This window comes from Acomys russatus, chromosome 1, assembly GCF_903995435.1.
Source record: "Acomys russatus chromosome 1, mAcoRus1.1, whole genome shotgun sequence".
Taxonomy (NCBI): domain Eukaryota; kingdom Metazoa; phylum Chordata; class Mammalia; order Rodentia; family Muridae; genus Acomys; species Acomys russatus.
Genome location: NC_067137.1, coordinates 47,605,417 through 47,632,373, shown reverse-complemented (window position 1 = coordinate 47,632,373; position 26,957 = coordinate 47,605,417). Strand labels below are relative to the sequence as shown.

The window sequence follows — 26,957 nt, the reverse complement described above, 5'->3', positions numbered from 1 at the left end:
ACTAGACATAAGAGTGTGGGAAAGTAATGATTTTGAAGATCTCTGCCCAATCTGTTGAAGTTTCTTCTTCTGTGCTTCAAAGTCTATTCAGTTGTTTATAAATCCTGTTAATTTGTAACCTTAATCCGACATGACTAATATGCTGATATTATGAATGCACAATACATACATACAAATGTATAGAGGCAAGCACGTATATATTATATATACATTGTCACCTTCCTTGGAAAAATGATCATGAATAGTGCAAGCCCAAAGAGAATGTTCAAAGTATTAGTTCATCAGCACTCAGCATACTTGGGGTAGTGTCTCTGTTATAAGTCTGTTCGTGTAGCAGACAACTGACATTCACATCTCAGACTCGAAAGTGCATCAAACGCCCTTTGATAAACAAAACAGAATTTCACAAAATCTGCCTGCAACAGGGAACACAGATGAATGAACATAACAAGCACAGAGAAGAAATAAAACACCATGCAGAGAATTTACTTACCGCCTTAGCCGCCAATAGTAAAGATTAAAATTGTACATATGTACACATTTGCAAATGCAAATAAGTGTGAATTTTAAAGTAACAACCTCAACTTGTGTACAGCATTTCAAAGTTTTGTTGAGTGCTAATAAGATTTCCTAAATATAATATTCTGTTTTAGTTTGAAGGGCGTGGGAATAATGTTAGTACGCCTGAGTGCTTAGTACATGCCTCAAACTAGGTTAAATATTTTGAATAGGTTGTCTAATCTGAGTTTTGACAAAAACGTTTGTGTCGTATGTCTTGGGAAATTGGCAAATTCAGAAAGTGAGATACCTGCGGGTTGGAGGAGGTAAGTGCCTTGCTTCCCAGTGGCTTTGCTCCTCGTTGGCCCATGGGAGCACTTCTGTCCCTCAGGACAAGCTGATTGTGTCTCTTAAGTCCCTGCTGCCCTCTCTCCCCTGCATTCCGTCCTACCTGGCTGACAGGAGAGCCTCCTTGCCTTCCCCCTGACTCTCTGGCTTTATTCCCAACTCTGGTGGTTTGTGGTGGTTACAAATGAGTGTGTGTTAAAACTGATTGCCTATTTTCTGTTTTCACAATGATCCCTTGCAGTGAAGTAGATTAAGAGCCTGATTCAGTGCCCCTTGGCTACTGTTGGATATTTATTCCCTTAAAGGAGTCTAATGAATTCAGAATAAATCTGTGCCCACTAGAGAGCCACCAGCACCTGGGGCTCAATGGGCCAGAGCCATGTGGGACACATCCCAGGTTCTCAGCATGCCACAGCCCTGAGTGCCAAGTAGCCCTAGGTTCTCTTAAATCTACACACAGATATTTTGTATGATAGTAAAAATAAAAATGATGCCCTCTGTCCTGTTCCACGTTTCCAGAAGAACAGTGCACGTGCTTAAATTTTTATTAAAAACAAACATAGCACCTGAACAGCTCTTCTACGTTTCATCCAAAGGCACAATGTGTTTGATGGTTCATCGGGCCTTCATAAAGGGCAGGCTTCTTTGCTGTTCTTTATTCCCTATCTTTTCCCATCTCTTCTCTTATTTCTCAGAATTTCTCCTTTCTCCTTTAGCAATAAACCAAACATAATCCCACTCTCCTCCATATCCATATAAATACTCAGGTCAGGTCATTGAACGGAGGGAGTGTGGCTCTCCATCAGCCCACTGGCCAGCTTTACATACAACTGGTTTTCAAACCCTAACACCACTGACCTGAGGCAGCCTAAGTGCTACTTTACTGTGAATGTAGCCATGCTCTTTGGCTGTTTCCAACGGGCCAGTGGGTTCTCTTGGTTTTCAGGGTGAAGTTCAAACTCCTATACAGCGGCCGGCAGGATGGCTCAAAAGCTAAAGCACCCAACACCAAGCCTGATGACAAGAGTTCAATCCCCTGGTATAAATATGGTCAGTTTGGCACAGTTTGGCAACCTCAGTCTCCAGTGGCTCTCCAGTGGGTAGGAACTCCAATACACACATATGAAGGTGGAGTGAAATGAAAAAAAATGGATATTGTGGTTAGGAATAAGTGAATTTGCACACTTTTGATTGATATTGCCCTTGCTTGATTTGAACTGTGCTTTATTGTATAGTTTGGTACCATTGATATCATAAAGAATAATATATTACTACTTATAAATTTATTGTTCTATATGGATACATAAAGACTCTTACTCAAGAGTAGCAGTACTTTTCAGATACGTCTTTTTGCACAGAAGTCATATTCTCTGAAGAACACCTGGCAAATTCAAATTATGGTTTCACAGTGTGGCTTATTATTCTGCTAGCATGATTGGTTCAAAATTCAGATCTGTTCTTGTCCATTCCATGTAAAAGCCAGCCCCAAACCCTAACAGCTGGAAGCTGTTCTTGGCATTTGGACCAGATCTATCCCACTGGAAGTAAGCGATGCTAAGAAGCTTGATCATCAAGGAACCATGGCGTAACTGACTGACCTTCCCTCATTCTATGCCACTTAAAATGCCAGGACTTCCAGAGGCTTCATGTGCTGTACTCTGCAGCACCATCTCCCCCTGACTCACTCTTAAGCCAGATCCTCATCCTTATCTTTTTCTCATATTTCTCCATCATGTTCTTCTTCCTCAGAGCTTTCCTTGATGACTTTTAAATTATACCAGTCTGTCTCCCTTCATAGCCCTCCCCTCAGCTGCACTTGCACATTTGCTCTCCTGGAATATTCATCTTCCTAACTGGACTGTTAACTCCTACAGAGGAGCGATGTGTCTACTTTGTTCGCTGTTGTTGTTGCCTAGTTTCTTACATAGGACCTTGGTGTAGAAATTGGATCATCCAATTAATCCTACTAAAGCTGAGCAATAATGACACAATTCCTTTCAAATTACAAATGTCTTACCTGAGACACTTAAGTTTGAGGAAATACTTAGTGAGCACTTCCTTTCAAGTAAACTAGTGTTTTGAGCTATACCACAACATTCGTGTTAACAAAAGGACCAGCGTATTTTTCTTCAATATCTAATTGTGAAAGAAATAAGCAATTTTCACATGCAAGGTGTATTGACATGTTTAAGTTGATGTCTCTATCTTGTGGGCTAAACTGTGTGCTTCCCGAAAAAGCTGTCTATTGTAGAAAAAATTACTCCTTTTTAGAGTGATGTCAGAGTACATGTAAGTTATATAATGTTCTATACTCTGTAGTTGTGAGCCTAACATTTCAGAGTGTGCTGTCTACAAGTAGCTCCTAGCTCACTACCAAGAGAAATGGGATGCCTTGCCATGACATATGCATGCTTAGAGAGAAAAAGGTAAACAGTAATAAAAGGCAACTATAGTTTTGAGTTTTTCATGTTTGGTAACTTGCACACAAATAGTTGTTTTTAGAAACCTGTGGTAAAATATAGGTAAATGCCCTAAGTTGTGTTCAACCAAATGCTTTCTCAGACTGGAAGGGTATGAGAGGGTTAATCCAGCTCTTTGTACCCAACTGTGTGCCCAAACCCCCATGCTTCCAAAAGCCCAGCACAGCCTACTATCTGCCTCAAAACTGTTAGATGAATAGACAGAATCAAAAGTTGTAATTAGTGGCCTTTTAAATACACCCACTTGTTCAATTTCGCTTCGAACATCAACTCTCAATACTACTTTTTAAATGAACTATTTCTGTGATGGAAGTCCTAGTCTGTCTACCGAGAAAATTAACTGATGCACACACTTAGAATTTGCACACAATTTCAGACGTTTGAGCCCACTAGAATTCTCCCAGAAATCCCAGGTTGAGAACATCTATTCAATATAAATCTATCCAACCCATGTGTCCCACGAAGCAATGATTTATATTGCTTGTCTTCTCTCTCATTATGATTTATTTTATATCTGGACTCCAATTATCTAAGGGAGGAATAAAGGAAACACTCAGGAGATTCATCATCCTCAAGGCCGACTTAGCGTTTCCCTTTATCTCCAGGCTATTATTTCTAGGCCAGCGCTATTGTTCAGCCATCTCCATCCACTGGCTACTGAACAGACAGAAGACGATTGGCTAGGCCATTTTACAATTTCATCTTCCTCTGGGCTGTTACATAATTAAAATAACTTCAATCTGCTTTCTTGAACTCTTTTTTTTCTACAGGCAACTATAAAAACATAGAACTGAAAAAGCAATTGAAGGAAAAAATAACTTGAATTTTTTTTTAAAAACAAAACCTCTACTATTGTGATAGAAACAGCTCATTGTGGACTACTCACTTATTTAATTTCAAAGTTTGGCTGCGGCTTCTTTTGTGTGTAGCAGTGGCGGGAAGCTCCCTTGATCTAAAGAGGTCGCTTTCCAAGAGTGCTTCAAAATGGCTGGACTGTAAACATTTCTAAACTAACTCCCTTTACAGGGATTTAAATGCATAATGCAAACAAATTAGGTATAATTTTCCCCAAGGAAACTCTTGTGTCTAGGCATATTTACTAGTGTGTAGGAGTTTCTTATGAACCGTGGTGTGACTGGTAGTAAATTTTACCAGCACTAGTGGATGAAGGCACACTGTGGCTATCTAGGTTTTGCCTCATAGCAGGTCACGTGTTAGGGCACCATCCCCCTACCTTCCCATGCGTGCTGACAAACCCGGGCCACTGCTGATCCTATTTCCCATGGACCCTGTGAAGATGCCGTAGCTGGGAACTCTGTAATGTTCTGTTGGCCATGAATTTGCCTTGTGAACTGTCCACTATAGATTCCAGGTAATTTTAACATGAGGATGTTGGATATACAAAACTTTACTTCTGGTGTGTGTGTGTGTGTGTGTGTGTGTGTGTGTGTGTGTGTTCACCTGTCTCCTCTTTGCTGTCATAGGAAACATACTAGACAATGACACATGTTTGGAACGAGACCTAGAGGAGAGTGAGTTACTTTACTTAAATGGCCAATGAGCACACAAAGGGACTATTTCGCCTACCTCAGTTTGACCTCCACCATTAGGGCTACCGCTTGGCACTTGCTGGAAGTTGGCAGAATATCATGACCACTCTAGCTGGTGCTCACAACCTCCTAGTCAGCTTCCCTTATACTCTGTACCATCCTTCCCTTCTGGATTCAGCATCCTGCTGTGCTCTGTGGCAGGAAGGTGATGCAGCCTTCTCTGCTGAGGTGTACTACCTAGATTTATGTCAACTTGACCCAAGTTAGAGTTTTTTTGGAAAACTGGAACCTCACCTGAAAAAAAGCCCCCACTAAATTGTCCCAGGAGCAAGCCTGTGGTGTGTTTTCTTGATTAATGATTGATATGGGAGGACCCAGCTCACTGTGGGCAATGCCACCCTGGGCTGGTAGTCCTCAGTAGTGCTATAAGAAGGAAGTATCAACATGCCATTAGGAGCAAGCCAGTAAGTAGCATCGCTCCATGGCCTTTGCCTCAGCTGCTGCCACCAGGGTCCATTCTTGAGCTCCTACCCCGACATCCCTCTATGACTGAATATAACATGAAAATTATAAGATAATACCCTTACCTCCAGGAGTTGCTTTTGTTTATGGTGTTTTATCACAGAAATAAAAATCCTAACTATAATAGTAGGGAAGGTGGGTTTGTGTGTCACACAAAAGAAAAACATTGCCTTCCAATTAACATGCGTTTTCTTTAGCAAAGTAAATATGTTTTATAAGGTTATGTATTTACATAATTTCATAGATATGTAAATATATAAATTTATATTTACAAGTTATAAGCATATATTGATATCTATATAAGTTAAGAGTAAACCAAAATGAGATAAAAAGGAAATAAACATTTTAAAAATAAATTTTAAGTTATTGGTAGAGAAATTTTCTTTGTACTATGCCTAATACACAAATTGCATTGTGCCATTTCATGAGTTTCTGTAAATAATTGACTTATTTTAGTACCATTAACATGCCTGTGGCCACTTGCATAGTCTGTCTTAAACATTTTATTATCCTACCAATTAGCAGTAATATATCAACCCAGCACAGAGCCCAAACAACCACTTATCTGCCCTTATTTCCATAAAGTAATATATTTTACATAGGAATGGAGGTGTGTGTGTGTGTGTGTGTGTGTGTGTGTGTGTGTGTGTGTGTGTGTGTGTGCGCGCGCACGCGCTCGCACATGTGAGTGCTTCCTCTGCAATGCTCCATGTTATATTTAAAGACTGAGCTCACTGACTGACCAGCAAACTCTGAGGATCCACCTGTAACCTCTCCCACAAAACCAGAGTTACATGTATGCCCTGCCATTTATGTAGGTGCTGGCCCAATATGATTTGTGGTCTCTTGTAACTGTCTTCTTTTCCTTTCACTGTTTCAATGATCATTCATGCTCAGCCATCCATCCTTGCGTCTTTATTTCTCATAGGTGCACACAAACATTCCATTTACTGGTTATTTTTCAGTTCATGAATTCATACACTCAGTTGAATCTTCCCATTCCTTCTCCCTCCCTCTTTCATCCTATTCCTCTCTCCTAGGGCTGTGACAGAAGGGGACCTTGTCCTCCACTATAAGATCGCAGTCTATCAGGTCTCTTCCTGGTAGCCTGCTTACTCTTCCTCTGAGTGTCACCAGGTCTCCCCACCAAGGGGAAGTGGTCAAATAGGGAACACCAGAGTTCATGTCGGAGTCAGTCCCTGCTCTCCACACAATTGTGGAGAATGTAGTGTTCACTGGCTAGATCTGGATAGGGGTTCTAGATTTACTGCATGCATTGTCCTTGGTTGGTAGAGTAGTTTGAGCTGACCTGCCTGTGGGGCTCAGAACTAAACAGAGAATTCTCAACTTTGTTTTTCTTATTGTGCTGCTCTCTCAGGTCTCCCTGCTCTGGTGTTGATTTTGAGTGTTGTCTATGATTAGTCACCTCATCACACAGCTATATACTTCTGACTTTAGTTCAGAATAGAGGAGTAGGTAAGGGCTCTCTAGCTGTCTCCTCTAAAGCACTTCATACATAGTCGTAGTTTGGATGGAGCTAGGGCTTTGGGGTTGAGAGCATGGGCTGCACTTCCAGAGGACCTGAGTTTATTCCCAGAACCCACATGGTAGCTCACAACCATCCATATATCCAATCCTCAGGAATCCAACACCCTCCCCTGCCTTCCTTGGCCACTGATCAGAAGTGGTGCACACACAGACATGCAGGCAAAAGACACACGTACATAAAGCACTAATAAAATATATAAAGTTTACTGAAATGCATTCACAAGTGGAGAATATTATAAATATGAATATCCATGACACCCAGCTAAAGAAAAAAAAATGTTACAGATACTATCAAAATTTCCCAAGTCGCCTTCCTTATGTGCGCCCTTTCCATTACTTCTTCTACGCATTTTCCGGGTATCTTTACCACACATTTCTCCTTATTTTGATTATATCATTATGCATGATTACATACTATTATATTTACACATGCTTATATATGTATTGGCTTGCATGATTTAAAGCTTCAGCAATTTGTGTTTTAAATCGACAGACAGGGAGCCAGGCAGACAGGCAAACAGACAGACCTGGCTCCTTTATTCCAGTCACTCCTACTGTAGTTTGTGTTCCATCTTTACTGGGAGACCTATTAGGGAATTGCCCTAAAAATGTTAAACCAGCTGCTCTCTTACAAGCATCCGTGAGTTCATTATGCTCGATCCCTTCAGTAACACTTGGTCCTATTCACCTTCTGCATTTCTTGCCAGTGTGTGGTGTAAAATAGTATCTCATGATGGTTTAATTTGTGTTTTGTTGCTTAGCTGGGAGGTCATTTCTGTGTACATACTTGTTGAATAACAATTTTTCATCTTCTAGGAGTTTCCTATTCATAATTTCTGCCCGTTTTTTTTTTTTTTTCTTTTTTGCTTTTAGGGATTATGTCATTGACATTAAATTTTTCTTTATATTTTATTGTGCAAGTTTTTACTCCATCTCTGATTTTTTTTTTTTTTTTGCTTTTGCTTTTCTGATTTATAATAAGTAGAAGTTTTGTGGTTCCTTTGTCCAAGTTCATAACAGTAATGTCAACAGTTCTTTTTAAATCTGAAACAATTGTGGCTCTATGTTTAACCACTTTCAGTTTTTTTGTTTGTTTGGTTGGTTGGTTTTTTTGCATGTAACATTAAGAGAAGCTGAAATTATTCTTTCCCCACTGGCTCCCCAGGTATTATCTTCACTGACACTCCATGTTCACAAGACAATTTGTAAACCACCTCTGAGGTATATCTAGTGTCCATGTGTTCATATATAAGTGAAGTCGCAGGAGATTTGGTTTTTGTGCCTTACCGGCTTCACTTCTCATACTTTCTCTGTGGTCCATCCCTATGGCTGTACCAGAATTCCCTACTTTGTGAGGCTGAATAGAATTCAGTGTAGATGCTGGCACTTGCTTTATTGTAGTGGTCAATTTGATTATGGTCCATCTGTGCTGTGCTTGAAAGAATATGACTACTGGCTAAAATTTAAGCAATTCTTCTGTCTAGTGAGAAATTTTGTTAAAATCTTCTTTAGCTTCATTTTGTGATGAATTTACTATAAAATTCTTCTACATGTTGATTTTGCATTTGATTCTAGAAGTCCTGCCAACCTATTTTGTAATTCTTCAACGCATTTTATTGGGCTCCTCAAAGTTTAGAAATTAGTTAATTAAGTTAATGGTATTGTTTTATAGATATCATTTGCTTGTCTCTGGTATTTTCTCCCTAACTTCTCTTTTGTCCTTTTTGAAGGAAGATTGGCTGCATAAGACTTTTCTTTTCTTTTCTGTTATTATTTGCTATCTATTCCTTTGTACAACTTTTGCCTTGAATATGGTTCAACCAAGGCAGTTTGGCTGCCTTTGTAATTTACCTAGTAACTAAACACATTTGTATCAGCTGTGGTTACTGAGAGTTAAAATAGTATCTCACTTTATGTTTGTATTGCAGAGATATTTCAATGTTTTAATTTTTTCTCCATTTATTTTTATATTGTTTCTTGTTTTTTTCTCTTAAAGTGTTTTTCGTGTTTACCTTAAAGTTTGCATATTGTTTCTACTTATTTAAAAATGACTTGCGAATTAGTAACATGCATATTTAACCCTAGAAAAGTTAAAACTAAGCAAGAATGATACAAAGCTTTAAGTGTGTAAATGTACCTGACATCTTTTATGGTAACCTCTAGGGAATTTTGCAATTCTAATTTTTTAAAAAAGTGATATTTATGAAATTCAAAACACTGTGAGCCAAAAAGGAAATTCAATTTACCCAACACTAAAAATGAAATGAGATCTTCTTTTGAGAAATAGCTTTAGAAATAGAATTTAAAGTGGAAATCAGGCAGACTTTTTTTCCTAATTATTATTCCCAGGATCTCTTCTCTTTTGTTATTGCTCTTCCTTTTAAGTTTTATCTTTAATGAAACTGATTCAAACAACTCTGACTGTTTCAAAGGTCAAACATTATACATTTTGTTATTTGCTGTAGTTAAGGCTATAACATTGATAACAGCCCATGAGTGACCACCCACATGACAAAAAATAATGCGACTACCGAGATGCCAGTGAAAAATCCAGAAGCCCTAAAGCAGGTTTCAGAGAGGTAGCAACAAGCAAGGAGAGCAGAACAACACAAAGAGAAAGCGCAGACACAGGCATGGCATCCTCTACAGATCCATTAGCATACAGTACCTGCTGGCCGTGCGGGGCCACGGGTGTTACTGTCCACTAGGCAATGTGGATGACGTTGTGAAATGATATGTGATAACTTCCCTGAAAGTCATCTGAGAGGTTCCATCAATGGGAGTGGGGCAGGTGATGGTCCTACGTGCCCTATACTCTATAGAGACAGAGTTAGCTTACATATCTAGTTACATAGCCTGAAAAAGACAATAGCCATTGTACAGCCTATTTTGAGGTATTTTCCTCAAAAGTGCTTTTAAGGGGGCATGGTTATAATCCTTAAGGAGCACGACATATTTCCTACCAGTGTGAAAAAATGAATGCCAGTTTGGCTATGTGTACAGTTTTTTGTTTTGTTTTTGTTTTTTTTTTTTACATCTATAAAATCTGATGTTTGACATTTGATTTTCTGTAAATAAAAGAAATATAACATCTCATACTCAAACTGCAACATACAATGATGAATAAAAGTCTCATTAATTTCAAATTTTAAAAACATTCGTGAAAGGCTTTCAGGAAAAATTTCAGTATGATTTTTCTACTCATAGATGTGAGCTTTTTATCAACTGACAATACTGTCATATTTTGTTGTTTCCTGAATTGTCACAGCTTTTCCTGTATTTTAGATGCCATGATTCATTGTAAAAATATCTGATGTTTTTCAGCGACTTCTTAAAGGAAACTATTTTGTGTGACAATTTGAACATAGCTACCATGTTTACGTGTTGGTTCAACAATAATATATCTATCCTAATAAAATGCCTGAAAGAACAAACACCAAGCATTTTTATTAATTAAAAATTTAGTAGACATAATAGGAAGAAAACTTGGAAAACACATAAAACACTAGGTAAAAGTAATCCTAAATTAACTGAGACATTTCTTTCTCCCCCAAAGCTAAATTTCATGGAAACCGTTTGACCTGGACTCCATTTCTCATACAATTTTCAGATGTCCTTATGCTGTGTTACATTTTTAATTGTTTATCACATTCTTTCTTGTTTTGCACTGTTGTTATTGTGAGATTTTAAAGTTGGTTATGAACCTCTTTTTTATTAATTTAATTAGTCAACATATTCATATCTACTGTGTATTGAAACATTGCCTGGGAATTAATAACAGGGAAGGCTCATATCTTCATGAAGCTTGATAAAGGCAAATGGCTGAGCAAGCCATCCAAGTCAGACAGAATACTCAACAGATGCCATCCATCTCGTGGATGCATTGATTTTTTTTCTACAGATAAAGCAGAAGTATCATTGCACACCTTAATTATAACCTTATATTTTGACATTAGATCTGATGTATCTCAGACTGGCCTTGAACTTGCCAGAGACTGTCAAGCCAAGGATGACCTTGAACCCCAGGGGCTGTCCTGCTTTTAGCTCCCAGGACTGGAATCAACATACCCTGTTTGTGTAGTCTGCGAATTGAACTTAGAGCTTCTCGGATGGTGGGCAAGCACTCTATCAACTGAGCTTCGCCCTAAACCTAACCCCAGCCCATCTAAAGTTAATCTTATATATTTAAATTTTGTAACTGTGAACAGTTAAAGTTACTCATCACTGTAACATGCATTTATAAGTATCATTAGTTTGCATCATATACAAAGTTACAATTAGATAGGATTCTACTCTCTGTGCACAGAACACAGTTATATTGTGAGTTTTCCTGGTGAGAGGTTTCACAGTTAGGATTTACTGAGTCTTACTCTGGGAACTCAGGGAGTGTGTAACATAATGGCTGACACTGTGCTAGGAGACACCTAGGCCAACAGGAAGATGAAGCAACCTTTTACTGAGAGGAAGTAACACTAACTAGTACCATGTCCTAAAACAAGCAATCTAAGCAGAGAGTACACACATTTTCAAATGTATACAACTTAAGCGTGTGTCCTTTTTTTTCATGATGAAATAAATTACAATAAGATAGAACAAAAACCACTACATCAAAGTTGCATAAACCAAGCCAACAGAAAAGTAAAAGGCCCCAAGAGCTGGCACAAGAATCAGAGACTCACTCATTCACACATTCAGGAGTCCTCTAAAACCACTAAACTGGAAGATATAATTAAGCTTGTGTTTTAAAAACTTCATTAAACTTCGGTTACTTGTTCTTAAAAACATTGAGTAGTCAGTCATTACATCGAAGTTTATTCCACTTACATTTATTTTCCATGTCTCTTTGGAAAGGTGCGTTTAAATATAGCTGGAAACTTATGAAATACCTGCCACTGATAGATGAAATGGCTACTGTACTTTTGATGAGTAAATGAGCTGCCTATCTGTGTTTTGTGGATGGTCCTTCTTGGCCATCGAAGGACCATCCAAAAGCTTTTAAAAGTTGGTCTTCTGACCGAACAACTTGATAAGTATAAAAGTAATTGTTAAGTCGCTGAAGATACAACCAAGAGTCTATAAATGACACTCGTGATTTTATAGCATTGATATCCTCTTCTTCAAACTATGACAAAACACTATCGTCCTACACCGTTCTGTGAAAACTGAAAGGTGTCAAAACATGCTCAGTTAACTGGCAATTTCAGAAGTGCTCATAAGTTTCAGGAGCAGTACCAGCGATGGAAACTCAGGGCTGAATGTTCAGAATCAAGCCTCCTCAGCAGTTTGAAAGCAGTTGAATGATTTTTCCTTTTATGTGAACTGCCTTCTAGGACTGTTCCTGGGGTTAAAGATCCATTTCCTTCAGTCAGTTCAAACTGGCAGTTTGAACCACTTCGTCCTGCCTTCTTCGCCTTCTTCCTAGCAGGCCAGCAGGGATGGCTGTCAATGTGCAAAAGGCCTCTTGAATGGATTTATTGATGTTGACTCAATCTTGATTTTTCTCCCCCGACCTCACTATTTTTTTTTTCTTTCCCTTTCCCCCTCACACTGTTTATGTCTCTGAAGAACTTAATTAGTTGACATGTTGCTCTCAGTGTCTTCCTCAATACTGGACTCACATTTCTTTCTCCTTTTCCCTTTCCATGGCAGCAGTCCTTGCTGGAGTCCTCGCACACACGTGCGCTCTCAGTGCATCAGGCTCGGCTGGCTGCGGTTGGCATCCATGGATTAGAGAAGCACGGACTCCTCGCCAGGACCCATTCTTCCCCCGCAGCCTCCATGTTACCTCACCCAGCAGCCGACTGTCCCCGCCAGCCTGCCTCTGCCACCGGTAGGAATCCCTAAAGACCCTTTAATAGGCAGGAGAAATGTGTAGTTCTTGTAGGATTAGCTGATTTAAATGCTCCGAATAACTCCAATAACAGAATGTTTCATTTTAACCCGATGCAACCCAGATTTTATGAGGTTATGTTGGCCACAAGACAAACAGCACATCTGATAAATCTTGGGCTTAGTATTAATGGCCTCATAAATTGTTATCATTCGAGGGCCTGGAAAATACATCAACAGGTGCAAGGATCCCCCTTGGAAAGAAAAAAAATCCCTACCACATTCTTTAGCAGTGTCCTTCAGACTTTTACCTTCTCCCAGCTTGGCCACAAGGAAATTTATGATGCTTGGCTTCCTTATTTGGCTCCTAAGAGTATGTTTTCCTCATTGATTTCTTGTTGTTTTGCCTCGGTGTTTTCTTCTGACTCCCCACACAAATGACTCATGGGAGTCAAAGGTACCAAGGCGAGCCTTGCTTGAATCTGTGTATGTTAGTTGCATGTCCATTTATCATGTATCTCTGGGTGGGCTTGCTGACCAACATCTTCTTTTGCCTACAGCCGTGTTTGATATTTAAGAACCTGGCTACAGGCAAAAAGAAGCATATAATTATAAGTCCAGAACGTGGTCATGTCTGAAACACGTGCCAAAAATGGGGTCCATGTATCATACCTTTGCTCTCACACTGTGGTTGAGCAAATGAAAGATAATAAAGCCCAAAGAGAGTCTTGGCATGGGCGTTACAAGGGAGAATGTATGCACGTGTTCCCCTAGGGCTCCTGTGGGTTCTGTGATTCATTGTTAAATCGTTTTTCAGGAACTCGCAGCTTGGATTTTTGGCATCTATGACCTCATGCAAACCTTTGCACTTGAAAATGCTAAAATGTCATTTTGGAAATCATGTCCCCAGGTCTTGATGTCAGTTATCACTTTTTTTAACTTTAAAAATCAATTAATGGATTGGCCATGTTAATTAGCTAGTGATAGCCATCTTTCAAGAGTGGAAATAGGAGCTAATTTAATACCACGAGACAACAGCATTTCAGACTAATTCTTCAAGTTTGGGCATATTTTCTTCTCCATATCAGCTCAGCTTCTGATCAGATCCTCTATTTCCTGTAGCGCTCAAAATCTGTAGCACTCATTCCAGGATGTCTGCACCTACATCCCAGTGTCAGTGGAAGCCTTTGGGAGCAACTGAGTCTGTGTTATTCCCAGAGTTAGCAAAAATTTGCTCAAAACCAGGATGCCTAATATACACAGTAATACTTTTTTCCATGTGTATTTGTTTTTATTTTATGTACACTAGTTTTGCCTTCCTCTTTCCTCCCCCTTGTGTGTGTGCTCATGTCTGTGTGTGTGCAAGTGTGTTTTTGTGCATGTGCCTGTGCGTGCATGTGTGCGTGCGTGCATGTGTGTGTGTGTATGTGTGTGTGTGTTGTGTGTACAACATGTGTGTGTGGTGCCTGCCGAGGCTAGAAGAGGGCTTTAGACTCTTCTGGAACTGGAGTTACAGATAGTTATGAGACACCATGTGGTTACTGAGAACCAAACCCAGCTTCTCAGCAAGAGTAAAGAGATCTTGTAGCCACAGAGTCATCTCTCTTTAATACTTCCTTAATCCAGCAAAAGCAGCGGCCTGAGTAATTGCGCCCTGAATACCCTTTTTAATGAAAGTGGCTTGTATTTATCCTTTATGGACTATAGTGGTAACTGTCCTACTGCAATGCCACTGACTGAAGACATCTCCTTGACTGAAAAGTATGCTTAACTACTCATTTCACGTGGGTGTTGTTCTGTGTATTTTTAGCTACTGTTGTAATCCTATCAACAATGTTTCTGATTGTTTCTTGATTTGGAGGAGTGGTCCTTTCCTATCACACTTATCTTCCCCTAATTTCATATGTTTCTTCAATCATAATTAGCAAGATCTTTTAATCTTAGAGATGTCCTATATGTTTGAGAAAACAATGTGTCCAAATGATCAGGGTGTGAAACATCTAGAAAAGTCCCATGGATATGGGACTGGACACATGATAATATGAACATGACGTAACCAGATCATCCTAACTAAAGACTGAGCCACTTGATAACACTGCTTTCTTTCTCATCATGTCACTAGCTTAATATTTATCACAGAACATACTGGAAAAAATAACATGCAATAAATTTAATGGATTTGATGAGACAATTTCTTATCACTTTGAAAGATTATACAAATTTCTCTTATACAAAAACAGAGATTTGTGTTTAATTGGCGTTCAGATATTGCTAGTTTAGTCATCAAATGAAATTTACAAAGTAAGCAGTTATAGATTTAGTAGTTCAGATTTAGTACACTGAAAGGGAAAATTGTTTTGTAATTCTTCTTCTTAAAAATGATGGGTAGTTCACTATGTATTCTTGAGTAGAGAAGAACTTAATTATTGTCTTTCAAATTAAAAGATGTTGCATCTTCAAACTTAAATTCTATTATGGAAAAATAAATTTTTAAAAAATTATTTAAAATAAGTATTTTGTGCAATTATCTCTTCCCTGATCCTGAGCAAATATATGCATACATACATAGATATATGCATACATATACATAGATCCATGCATATATAAATGTAATATTCACTCTCTTAATACACTCACAGTTGAGTTTACAACTATAACTATTATATAGTGTTCCTACATACAGAATTTTTCAGGGCTGAGCATTTGGTATTGGATAGTCATTTGTGGTGCTCTGCTGTGGGACAGGGGTCAGAGTCTATTTACCTCCCTCTCAGCATCCCTTAGTTGCCTGTAGTTCTTTGTGTAGGATTGAGGCTTCCTGGGCTTTCCCCATCCATGTTAGCATGTTTATTGCTATGGTCCTTCTTCAGCTTGTGTTTAGGCAGCCATGTTGGTGCGACTTTGTGGGTATAGCCTGTGATAGTCGTCAGAGACACAATCTCACAGCAAACTCCTCCTTTCTCTAGATCCTACACTCTTTCTGCTTCCTCTTCTGCAATGGCCCCTAAGCCTTAGTGGCGGTGCTTGTATTTTGTATGTGTTTCCACTGGGAATGTGCTCCTCAACTCCACATTTTGATGGACTGTGATTTTCTCTAGTGGTCTATCTATTGCAAAGAGAAGGCTTTTGTTTGGTTGGTTGGTTTTGCTTTTGTCTTTTGTTTTGTTTTGTTTTGATGCCTGGTGAAGGCTACACTTTCCTGTGAGGATAAAGACGAGTATTTAGAATGTAGTTAAGGGTTGTGCTGGCTTAGTAGGAGAGGTTTTAGTTTTCCCTCCAAGATCCATGACTTCAGTAGCCCTGAGTACTTGGCTAGGTTTCCAGTACTAAGCATGATTTCCCTCTTGTTGTGCTGGTCGTAAGTACAACTAGAGAGCTGCTGCGTACTGTGGTGGTTTGAATATGCCACCACATATGAATAGGAAATTGGCACTCTTATGAGGGGTGGCCTTATTGTAGGAGGTGTGGCCTTGTTGGAGGAGGTGTGTCGCTGTGTGGAGGTGGGGCTTTGAGGTCTCACTTCATATGTATGCTCAATTCTGGCCAGTGTGATGGAGTCTTTCTTCCTGGCTGCCCTTGGATCAAGATGTAGGACTCTCAGCACCTTCTCCAACACCAAGTCTGCCTGCACACTGCCATGCTTCCCAGCATGATGATAATGGACTAAACCTCTGAACCGTAAGCCAGCCCCAATTAAATGTTATATGTATAAGTGTTGCCTTGGTCATGGTGTCTCTTCACAGCAAAAACAAACAAACAAACAAAAAAACCCTAACTAAGACAGTTGCCACCAATGCCTGTATACTTTTAGGGGTTATTGTGCCATGTGGCCGTTATTGTGGTCCATACACTCATTCTTGGATAGGACTCTCCTCCTTTGGAAGTTTACATGGCACTTTCTGCTCCATGAAAGTGGAAGGTAAGTTACCATGTACTTCAGTCATGAGGCCTAGAGGCTCCTGAGCAGGAACTCTCATAATATTTAAAGATCATTATTCTGGATTTTTTTTTATTATTATATTTATTTTCACAGGCTGACTCATAGCCTTCTTTCTACAAAGCAAAAACAAAACCCACAAAAGCAAAAACATAAATAGAAGAAAGGCATTCCATGGGAAAGTGGAATCAGTTGCTAAGGTGACCTACATGGACCCAGTCACAGAGCCTGAGCAGCCATGCATGGTGGCCTGTGCGCAGCCTGGGTTAGGACATCTGTGGCATGAGAGAAGGTGAATTCCTATCGCTGCTGCAGTGATGAAAGGTGTCTGGTAAAGCTAGGCTGCCACAACCTGAAATGGACTTTATGTCGTGTTTGAAAACACGTAGAAATATTAAAGTTACAGAAGCTGTTCAATTTTTCTTAAAGACTGGGGACGGTGTTTATTGTTTGAGGTTCAGCTAATTTGGGGAAGGGAAATATGTTCCTTTTCTCTGTTTAAATCATGTCTTCTGCTCAGCTAGACTCCAGGCCCCGACTTGACTCACAGAGTACTCACACGAGATAGAGGATAATAGCTGTGCATTTACACAGCATTGTTCACTGAAACAAAACCTTCATAATACATTTAGATTTCCACCCCACCCCCTCGCCACTCTGTACAACTCACAGCCCTTTTTTTTTCAGTTAGGTTACCAGACCTACTCCATGCTAATAAACTATTTCTTTATACCACTACCATCTTAGTTAGAGCTGAATTTGAAATAGAATCATGGTGGTGAAACTAAATTAAATTTAGTAAAATGTTGTGAAAATAATTACAATATTTAACTGATATTCAACTGGTAGAGTACACCTGGTAGAAAGCAAACATGCTCAACGTTTCAGTAACACAACAGTGAAGTTTCTCTCCTTTCGTCCCGTATGTTGCTCTCTTTACCTGAATGAAAGATGTTTTCTAAGTCAGAGCTGACTCTGTCATATCTTTGTCATTTCAAAGGTTGTTAAGAGACTAATTCATTAGAGAAACTTTCTTTTCCAACTGAACCAAAAAAAAAAAAAAAACAACTTTATTATGGTCCCTTATAACACACAGGATTGTTTTCCATCAAAATGTCTAAATATTGTTGATTTAAGGATTGTATTCCAAGGGAGAATCTATAAGGGAAAGTGTGACTTTTCTGCCCTCACTGACTATAGCCCTTAGGCATATGACTAAAACACATAGAATATAGTAAACAAATGCACCAACTAACAACTGGAAGAGCAGAGAGTAAGGTATGGTAAGGGATGTGTAAGACTGTATACAAATAGTCATTGGGGACTGGAGGGATAGCTCCAGGCTTAAGGGAGTCATGTTGCTCCTCCAGAAGATCAGATTTGGTCCCCAGTACCAACATGGAAGCTCACACCTTCTGGCCTCTGCTACCTCCAGGAAGCCATATTGGTGCACAGATGCATATGCACACCTTTAATCCCAATGCTTGGGAAGCAGAGGAAGGCAGATCTCTGTGAGTTCAAAGCCAACCTGGTCTACAAAATGAGTCCAAAACAGCCAGAGCTGTTACACAGAAAAGCCTTGTCTTGAAAAGCAAAACAAAATCATTAATTGATTGAGTGGTTAAAATACTAGATAATATTTACGTATTTTATAGTTACAAAAATTGATACATATTCATTGAAGACAATTTGGTGATCTTAGTACACTATTAAAAAAACCCATTCATTAGGCAACCACCATTCAAATATGGTTGTGCTTATTTTCAATATTACTTTACTTCTTAATTCTTAACAAAACAAAAATTATATGTGCATTTATATATATATGTGTGTATGTGTCCATTTGCATATGTGTCTATCAGTATATATATATATATATATATATATATATATATATATATATACATATATGTTTGTGTATGCATATCTTTAAGGCTTCCTAAAACAATTTGATTACCACCTATATTAGATTGGAGAAGTTATTTTGCTTTTTTAGAAATACCTTCTGAAAAATTTTTTATAATATAGACTCAACCTGATCATGTAGGTAATATGCCAAAACATATTAATATATACATTTGACTTATAAACATGTTGCTACATATTCTGTTCTGTCACCTCCATATATTGTGTCGATCCATGTATTGGGGAGAGTCTTCATATCTAGAAATGTCATCCTGCCACCTTCATACATGATTTTAAATACAGACTTACCAGAGCACAGGGTTTTGTTTGAAAAACATCCGCATATGTGGGGGAAAACTTAGAGGTGTGTTAGCATGGAAGAGAAGGCAGAGGCCGATGCAATGTGTGTTACTTTGCGCGTTTGTTGCTATTTCCCATTGCCTCCTGGTGCGTACTCCCTCCCATCTTCATAGTGAGTCACTGTCCTGTTTACTAGCTCTACTTCCAAAGCTTCTTCACTGATTCCAATTTTCCACAGTTAGAATACTTTTTTCAAATCAGGAATAATCCCAGTGTTTGCTTCCGTTTTTTTTTTCCCCCTCTTTCCTTAAGATTTTCTCTAACTATGCCTGTTGCTCTGTCTCTTTTCTTTATACTTCTCAAATTTGTACCCAGTTTCTGCTACGTCATAAGCTGTCTGTCTGTCTCTGTCTCTGACTGTCTGTCGGTCTCTGTCTCTTTCCCTCCCTTCCTCTCTCCCTTCCCTGTGTGTTGTTGTTGTTTTTTTTTAATCTATGCAGTCATTCTTGAATATAGAAAAATCTTCCCATTTTGCCAGCAAATCTGTATTATAGTTGGCTTTCCTTTTTGTCTGCTTCCATGCTGGTTAACTCTCTTTCATGGATCCGTAGTTGAATGTCAGCACCTAATTCAATTCCCACAATATATCAGACTTTTCTACATTTAGCTCAGAAGCCTGTGGTGGAAATTCTTCAATTTTTTTTCCACCTGGAACTTTGATAATATAATTTTAGTGATGGTAAAAACACAAGTTGTGAATCATAACAATGTTTTTAACTAGTAAAAAGGCACAACTTATTAATTCTTCTGAAAGTCAGTTTCAGGAATTACATTATTTACTCACTGGATACATTACATTTTATAGATAAATACTTATTACATGGCTGAAGAGATAGCTCCACAGTTAAAATTACTTTTTGCTCTTGCGGAAGACCAGAGTTTGTTTCCAAAAACCCACATGGTGGCTTACAGCCATCCACAACTCCAGCTCCAGGGGGTCCAATGCCCTCTGACCTCTATGGATACCAAGCACACATGTGATGCACATACACACATGCAGGCAGAACACTCATATGCATAAAATGAAATCTAAACATTTTAAATTAAGTACCTTGGTACCTGGTTTATGTATTCCCAAGAAAAGATATTATAACAAATATGATGAAGAATGGATTCTGAAAAGTGTGGTGGGAGTGGGGACCTCAAGGCAATAAGCCTTATGGATAGACAGGGTTCTGAGTAGAAAGAAATACAACAACTACAGGGTGTCTGTCTGGATGTTGTCAGAAACAACACTTGCTTCGAAATAGAGTCTTACTGAGTGGCCCTGGGAGATCGGTTCCATAGCACTAATGTTGCAGGAGTCTCTCTGATAGGCAATGAAGTGTATTTGCATGTATGTGTAGTTTGTTTACATCATCTCTAGATTACAATATTAATATAACCTAAATGATATGTAAATTGTTTCTCTATTGCTTTCTTCAGAAATAAAAACAAGGAAAATGTCTGGACATTTCAGTTCAAATCTTTCTTTTCCGTAAGGTCTTTAATTCTTAGTGGATTAAAGATATGGAGAAAGAGTTTATGAGAATGAAAGACTCATTGAGGTCCTTTCTGTCAAATTTAGTAAGCCTATCATTTGTGAGTCATTCTGTCCTTGTTTTCATTCATTAACCAATTAGTTAATTAACTTTACATCCCGGTAGGAAGTTCCCCTCCTTCCTCTCCCGTTCTTCTCAGAGAAGAGGAGACTACCCATGGGTATCAACCCACCCTGGCATGTCAAGTAGGAATGGGTCCATCTACTTTTTTATTAAGGCTAGGCCAGGCTGTCGGTTAGGGGAAAGGGACCACAAGCAGGCACCAGTCAGAGACAGCCTCTGCTCCTGCTGTTAGAGGTGCCACATGAGGAACAAGCTGTGCATCAGTTACATATGTGTGGCATGTTTGGAGTCCCATGGGTGCTCTGTGGTTGGTGGTTCAGTTTCTGCCTTCAAAAAAACGTTTTCACTACTATTTTTAAGAGATCTCTGATGTCATATAACTATTTTGTCGCTGTCTTATTTTTAATAACTAAGTCATAAGTTGAATTTGATAAAGTGGAGGTGCTAGACAATGATACACATTGGAAAATTATATACAAATGTATGTTTTTCAGCAGAGATGCTGTGTGGTACTTTGTACTATGCTAGTCCTTAGCCCTAGCATATTTTTAATAAATACTGTTTATTAATGCTTTTCACAGATGTCCTCAGAAAGTGTGACTCTCCACATAGACACCAGAAGTGAAATAAGAAACTAAATGCTACAAATTAGGGATCAAGAGTAATGATTTTTTTTTTTGTCTAAAGATACAAATACTTAAATTTCCTCACTGACTCTGAGGACTCGGCCAAACTAAACTGTGTCTTACTAGACTAAGACCACTTCTATAGACACAAACAGATTCCTTCGGCTGAAATGTCACTTAGCTACATGTAATTATTAACCACAGGAAAGACAATATACTTAGTGCCTCAAACTCCCCATCTCATTTAATAAGCTGAAATCCACAGAAAACACAAAGTCAAAGCCTATTTAAGACATCCAAAGTTGTCAAGGTGTGTGTGTATGTGTGTGTGTGTGTGTGTGTGTGTGTGAGAGAGAGAGAGAGAGAGAGAGAGAGAGTTATCTGTGTATATGTGTATATCTACATGTGCATGTATGTGTGTGTCTGTGAGTATATGTGTGTGGTGTCTCTGTGTGTATGATCTGTGTATATGTGTATATCTATGTGTGTATGTGTGTGTGAGTCTGTGTATATGTGCATGTCTGTGTGTGTGTGTTGTCTGTGTTGTAGAAAACTCACTACCGAGGTTTAAAATACAAGTAAAGATTTTCAAGACTATTTTACATAAACATTTTTCATGAGAAAGGTGCATCCATGGGCTTAAATTACAAGGGGTAACCAGTGGGACAGAACGTGTAAAAGTAAAGGAGAATTCCATATGGTTCTCAAGGAGAAGAGCAGACTGCTTTCCCACCCTAAAAGTCCCTGTTTCTGGGAGGAAAAAAGAAGAGAGGGATGGAGGAGGGTGGGGTTGATGTCTCACCTTACAGTCTACCTGTTAGCACCTCATTGATACATCATTAAGATGAGTCACTGGAGGTTTGGGGCTCCAGATCTTATTTATTTCTCCCTAAATTTAGATGTCTTTCCAAGAGCTCCTGGTCTTTGTGTCACAGTTGCCAGATACTGGCCAGTAGATTCTCAGCACTACAGCTTGTTTTGTAATTTGAATTTTATTGACAGTGTTTATTTTTTTTTTTAACTAAAAGGAGGAATGTTGCTATCTAAATGGGCTTAGAATTGTGTAGAAAAATAGAAATAGTGAAACAATCTAATGGTTATATTTTGTATTCTTAAGGGATATGTTTTAATGAGGCATATATTATACTTCTTATTTCCATATTATTTTATCATTTATTGTAGTGTGCAACACAAGTTGAAAATTTATTAAGCAGCTCCAAATATACAATGTAACCTATAAATCACTTTGATAAGAACAAATCATCAAGACACCCATGTTCCTGCCTCTTTTCTGATCTTTTTACCATCTTCCTTTTAGTTTATTTAAGAATGTTCATTTTTGTTTCATTTCATCTAAATGAAAACTGAAATTATGCAAAATGTTTTATACAAATGTAAAATGAGGTAAAATAAATGCTTTTTGGTTGAAAAGATAAAGTGTATAAAATTAAGAGCAGTTTATCACCGAAGTCACACAAATAGCAAGAGTCCGAGCAGATCTACCGGATGAATCCATCAAGGAAAATTGTGTCACAGAAATGCGAAACTACATCTTGAGTCCACTCACATGCTTGTCACTCATTCATTTTAGCATGCTCTGGAGGAGCTCCTCCACTCCAAACAATGTTGCTGAAACTGAGAATTCAAAAGTTTAATAATACAACCATAGACTTTCCATATAGCTTACTAAATAAAAAAGAACACATAAGATTAACAAACATGTCCTTACGGAATTTTCATCAGGACTCTGAAAGAGCCATTAGATATGGAGAAAGCTAAGAGGCCAGACACACTGGTACAATAGATTTGATTTACAGATCTCAGACATTGCCTTTTGGGGGTAGGTGGCATTTAAAACTGAGCCTTCAAGCATGAAATGGAATGATCTGGCTGAGAGTTGGAGGTAGGCAGATGAGGAAGGACTTTGAGCATAGAGGTGACAGCATGTAGAAAGATCTCAAACTGGTAGGTTATGACCTTTTGGAGGAATGTAATAAAAGCCTTTCTTGTAGAAACAGAAACCTAAGAGAGGCATGTGGAAAGAAAACTACAGAGGAGAGAAGGGACTTATCTGTGCTGTATTTATGGAATGTCATTCCCATCACCGAGCGCAAGTTTGTGAACAAAGTATCTAGTATGACGTGGCAAGTGAAACCTACGGGAAATCCAGTAGCTGGTTACTGGTTATCTCAGAAGTCCGGATTAGACAGAAGAGTCCTGTGGATTATGTATGGTTTGACCCAAGCAGATAAGAAGTGAGTGATTCAAGATCTGTTTTGGAGGAAAAACAGATACAGCGTTGTAGTCTAGGAAATAGCAAGAGGACAGCAAGGTTTCTGGTGTGAGCAGAAGTCCCTTGTAAAAATGAAGAGTGCGGAGTGTGGTTTAAAGTCAAGAATTAGAGGCATTAGCACTTAGGAAAACCAGGAGCCATTCAAGAGGAGCTTTGGGCATTCTAACAGATAAGTGTGTGGGTCTGCAGCCAGGAAGAGAGAGAGAAAGGCTGAGAACATCTTGAGATCAGGAGCAGGCAAAAGGATGGGGTTTGAAGCCAGTGAGTCTTATGAATGGATATTACTTGGAACAATAATACAATATTTTCTGACAGACATAATTTTTACCACATGGTTTCAAAATGCAGATGTCATTCTTGTGCTTTTAGTACGCTCCAGGGAAAACCCTTCCCATCTTCAGTAACAGTTCTCTAACATGATAATGCAGGTCACAGGGAAATTGAAATTCAAGTCAACTTATGATAACGAACCAATGGCTGGCATTTATAAGTTACTGAGTAGTGTTTGGTATTGTCCTTTAGTTTCTTATTACAAGTCCTTGATCTCCCATCACCTGGAAAATGTACTGGAGTGGTCATATATTGGGAGGCATTTGAACAGCTAAACAATTTCTTCTAACTGATAGTTTTGTAAATGGCGTTATCCTCTGCCCCGCCATAAGCCTTTATTATGTTCCACTAATAAACTTTTTGTAATTTTTCCCCATTATGGGGTATATATAACTAAAACATCATGTATACTAACTCCTGATGCTAAATTTTATCATCTATGAACTCTATAGTGAAGGCATTTATAATTGGTACTCATTTTTAAAGAAACCCTATAAGAATCTCACATAAGATCCAGAGTTGGTATTGCATGGCTTGGGATTGATTTGACCTGCATAGCTTTGGACTTGACCTAACTAGGTTCTATGAGGGAACGTAGAAAGGACAGACACACAGACACACAGACACACTTATAAATATACTGGGGTTGGGTGGGCTATGTGCTCTGGTAGAGATGCCCAGAAACTCAGTAAATATGTTATATAGAACTGAAGGAGGAGAAAGGTTTTTTGTATAGTGCTGAAACAGGAAGTGGGTTTATTCTGTACAGATGAATGAAGAGGTGCCTAGTTAACATTATTAGGATGACTCTGCAGGGGAACAGTGGTAGATTGTAGTCATCGTGAGGAGGATAGGATTGGTAGTTTCTGCAAAGTCACACTCATGATGAGGAAGCTGCAGCTATCCTGTCTGCACATACCGGATGTAGCTAAAGGCTAACCTTTTGTCAATAGCAGTGCTTGGGCCAGGCCTTGGCATTCAATGAGTCTGTTGCATCGGCACCCTTGACATGGCTGTGCTCGTGTCAATAACACACATTCCATCAGGACTTCATCTGTCCCACACTGGCATTACTGGTTAGAATGCTGAGGGGCACATGATAGGAATAAAGCCTGTTGCCAGACTATGAGGAATCCTCCAAGTTCCAGGGTGCAGTGAATGCTGTAAGAGCAAGGTATGCCTGATAGTTTCTGTATAAACTGGTTTTAGCTACAGGCAAATCTTTTGTTACAAATATTTAGATCAAAAGGCTTTGCTGTTCTTCTGAGTCTGATTTGAGGAAGGCATTGTCATTCCCAAGAGTCTGAGGCATTAGGGTCCTTGACATGGCTGTGCTCAGGTCAACAACACAGGTTTGCTCAGGACTTTATCTGCTCCCCACAAGGCATATTTCTTATTGCAAAGAAGCTTACTGCACAACTTGAATGGCGTTGTTAAACTGACTAGGGAATACATTGGAAACTCCCCCAGTTTATTTCAAGAAATAACCCTAAAATAAAACTAATTCACGCATACATTTCAGGATTTTAAAAAACTGCTTACCTTATAACTTCACTGACAAAATTAGAGCCATACTAAAGTGAATTATCTGCCTCAGAGGAGTTTACAATTATTTGAATTATCTGAAGTACTAATAAAACTGCATTATGTATATATTAGAGACATGTATATATACACACATATGTATTACTTTACATATTTATTAAGCCAAGGCTTGAGGATCATTCAATCCAGGGGTAGATTTTATTTTTGCAGACACACGGGGCTAAATAGCTGTCACATGGTCTTGAGAGCTGCTTCAGGCTAATTATTTTATCTTCTAATGCATTGTAATGCCTTGTATCACTCAAACTTTGATTGTGCTCTCTTTGTCTCAAAGGGATTGCCTATGACCCTCTGATGCTGAAACACCAGTGCATCTGTGGCAATTCCACCACCCACCCCGAACACGCTGGGCGAATACAGAGCATCTGGTCACGGCTGCAAGAAACCGGGCTGCTAAATAAATGTGAGGTAATCCCGCATTGGCCACACTCTTTTACTTACTTAAATAAATCATGTAAAGAGGCTAGTATTCATCTGAGTGGTAGTAGAAAAATGTTAACCATGCAGGGCAAACATTTTGATTGATGATGTGTCAAAGTTACAAGTAGCACCAAACTTCCAGTTGTCTCTGGGCTGGATGCACAGTAGGTTCTCTGTGTTCAATGGACAGAATGACTGGTTCATCATAGCTTCATTATATATGCTAAATACTGAGTGTGTTTTACTACAACTTTATTGTCCATGCAGTACTGTATAATTATTGCAAATAAACATCGAAAAACAAACAAAAACCAAAAAAAAAAGAAAAAACCAACAACAACATTGAAAATCAAGTGAATCTGAGAAACTATTTGCAAAGTCTTATATACAAGTATCTGTGGCTTTGAAATATACTTGTAGCTCAGTTGCATGCAGTTCTGCCCATGGAATGAATAGGTTAAAGAATGACAGTTGTCAGTGGAACAAGTATCTTTTTATTGAGGTGACTAATTGATAACTTTATAACTTAGAGATAAGTTTGAATGTTTTGTTTTATCAATGTTCCTTTAGGCTCATGTATTTTAACTGCTGGTAAGCCCCATGCCATTTAAATGGTTTGTTTCTTCAGGCTTTCAGGAGTTAAAAAGAAAAAGGTTAACAATTAAGAAAGAGTCACATGGACTTTACAAAATCTGGAATGAATGGCTAACACCTGTTTAATTTACTTTACTGTAAATGTTTATTTTGTCTAAAGTCCAGTAGCATTCTACATTTGAGTTTGAAATATTTTTGAAAAAAATATTTTCCATACATTTTCTTGCTTGATTTTTAGCATTTCTTGATTAGAAATTATTGTCAATATCTATATTGTATTTTAGACATGTTCCAAACACTGGCAGTATAATCTCACATGACGAATAGCATCATTGTTTTTTGGTTTTTTGGTTTTTTTGGTTTTTTTTTTTTTTTTTTGGTTTTTCGAGACAGGGTTTCTCTGTGTAGCCTTGGCCATTCTGGACTCACTTTGTAGACCAGGCTGGCCTCGAACTCACAGCGATCCGCCTGCCTCTGCCTCCCGAGTGCTGGGATTAAAGGCGTGCGC

The 26,957-nt window shown here is 38.7% G+C and overlaps 1 protein-coding gene across 1 annotated transcript in view; it reads left to right on the top strand.

Annotated features, from left to right (window-relative positions):
• Positions 1 to 26,957, top strand: part of Hdac9 (histone deacetylase 9) — a 792,898-nt gene that overhangs the window by 508,548 nt on the left and 257,393 nt on the right. The window contains exons 13-14 of the mRNA XM_051144941.1: positions 12,596 to 12,776; positions 25,710 to 25,843. Coding sequence (XP_051000898.1) covers positions 12,596 to 12,776; positions 25,710 to 25,843 — 315 coding nt within the window. The remainder of the gene's footprint in view (positions 1 to 12,595; positions 12,777 to 25,709; positions 25,844 to 26,957) is intronic.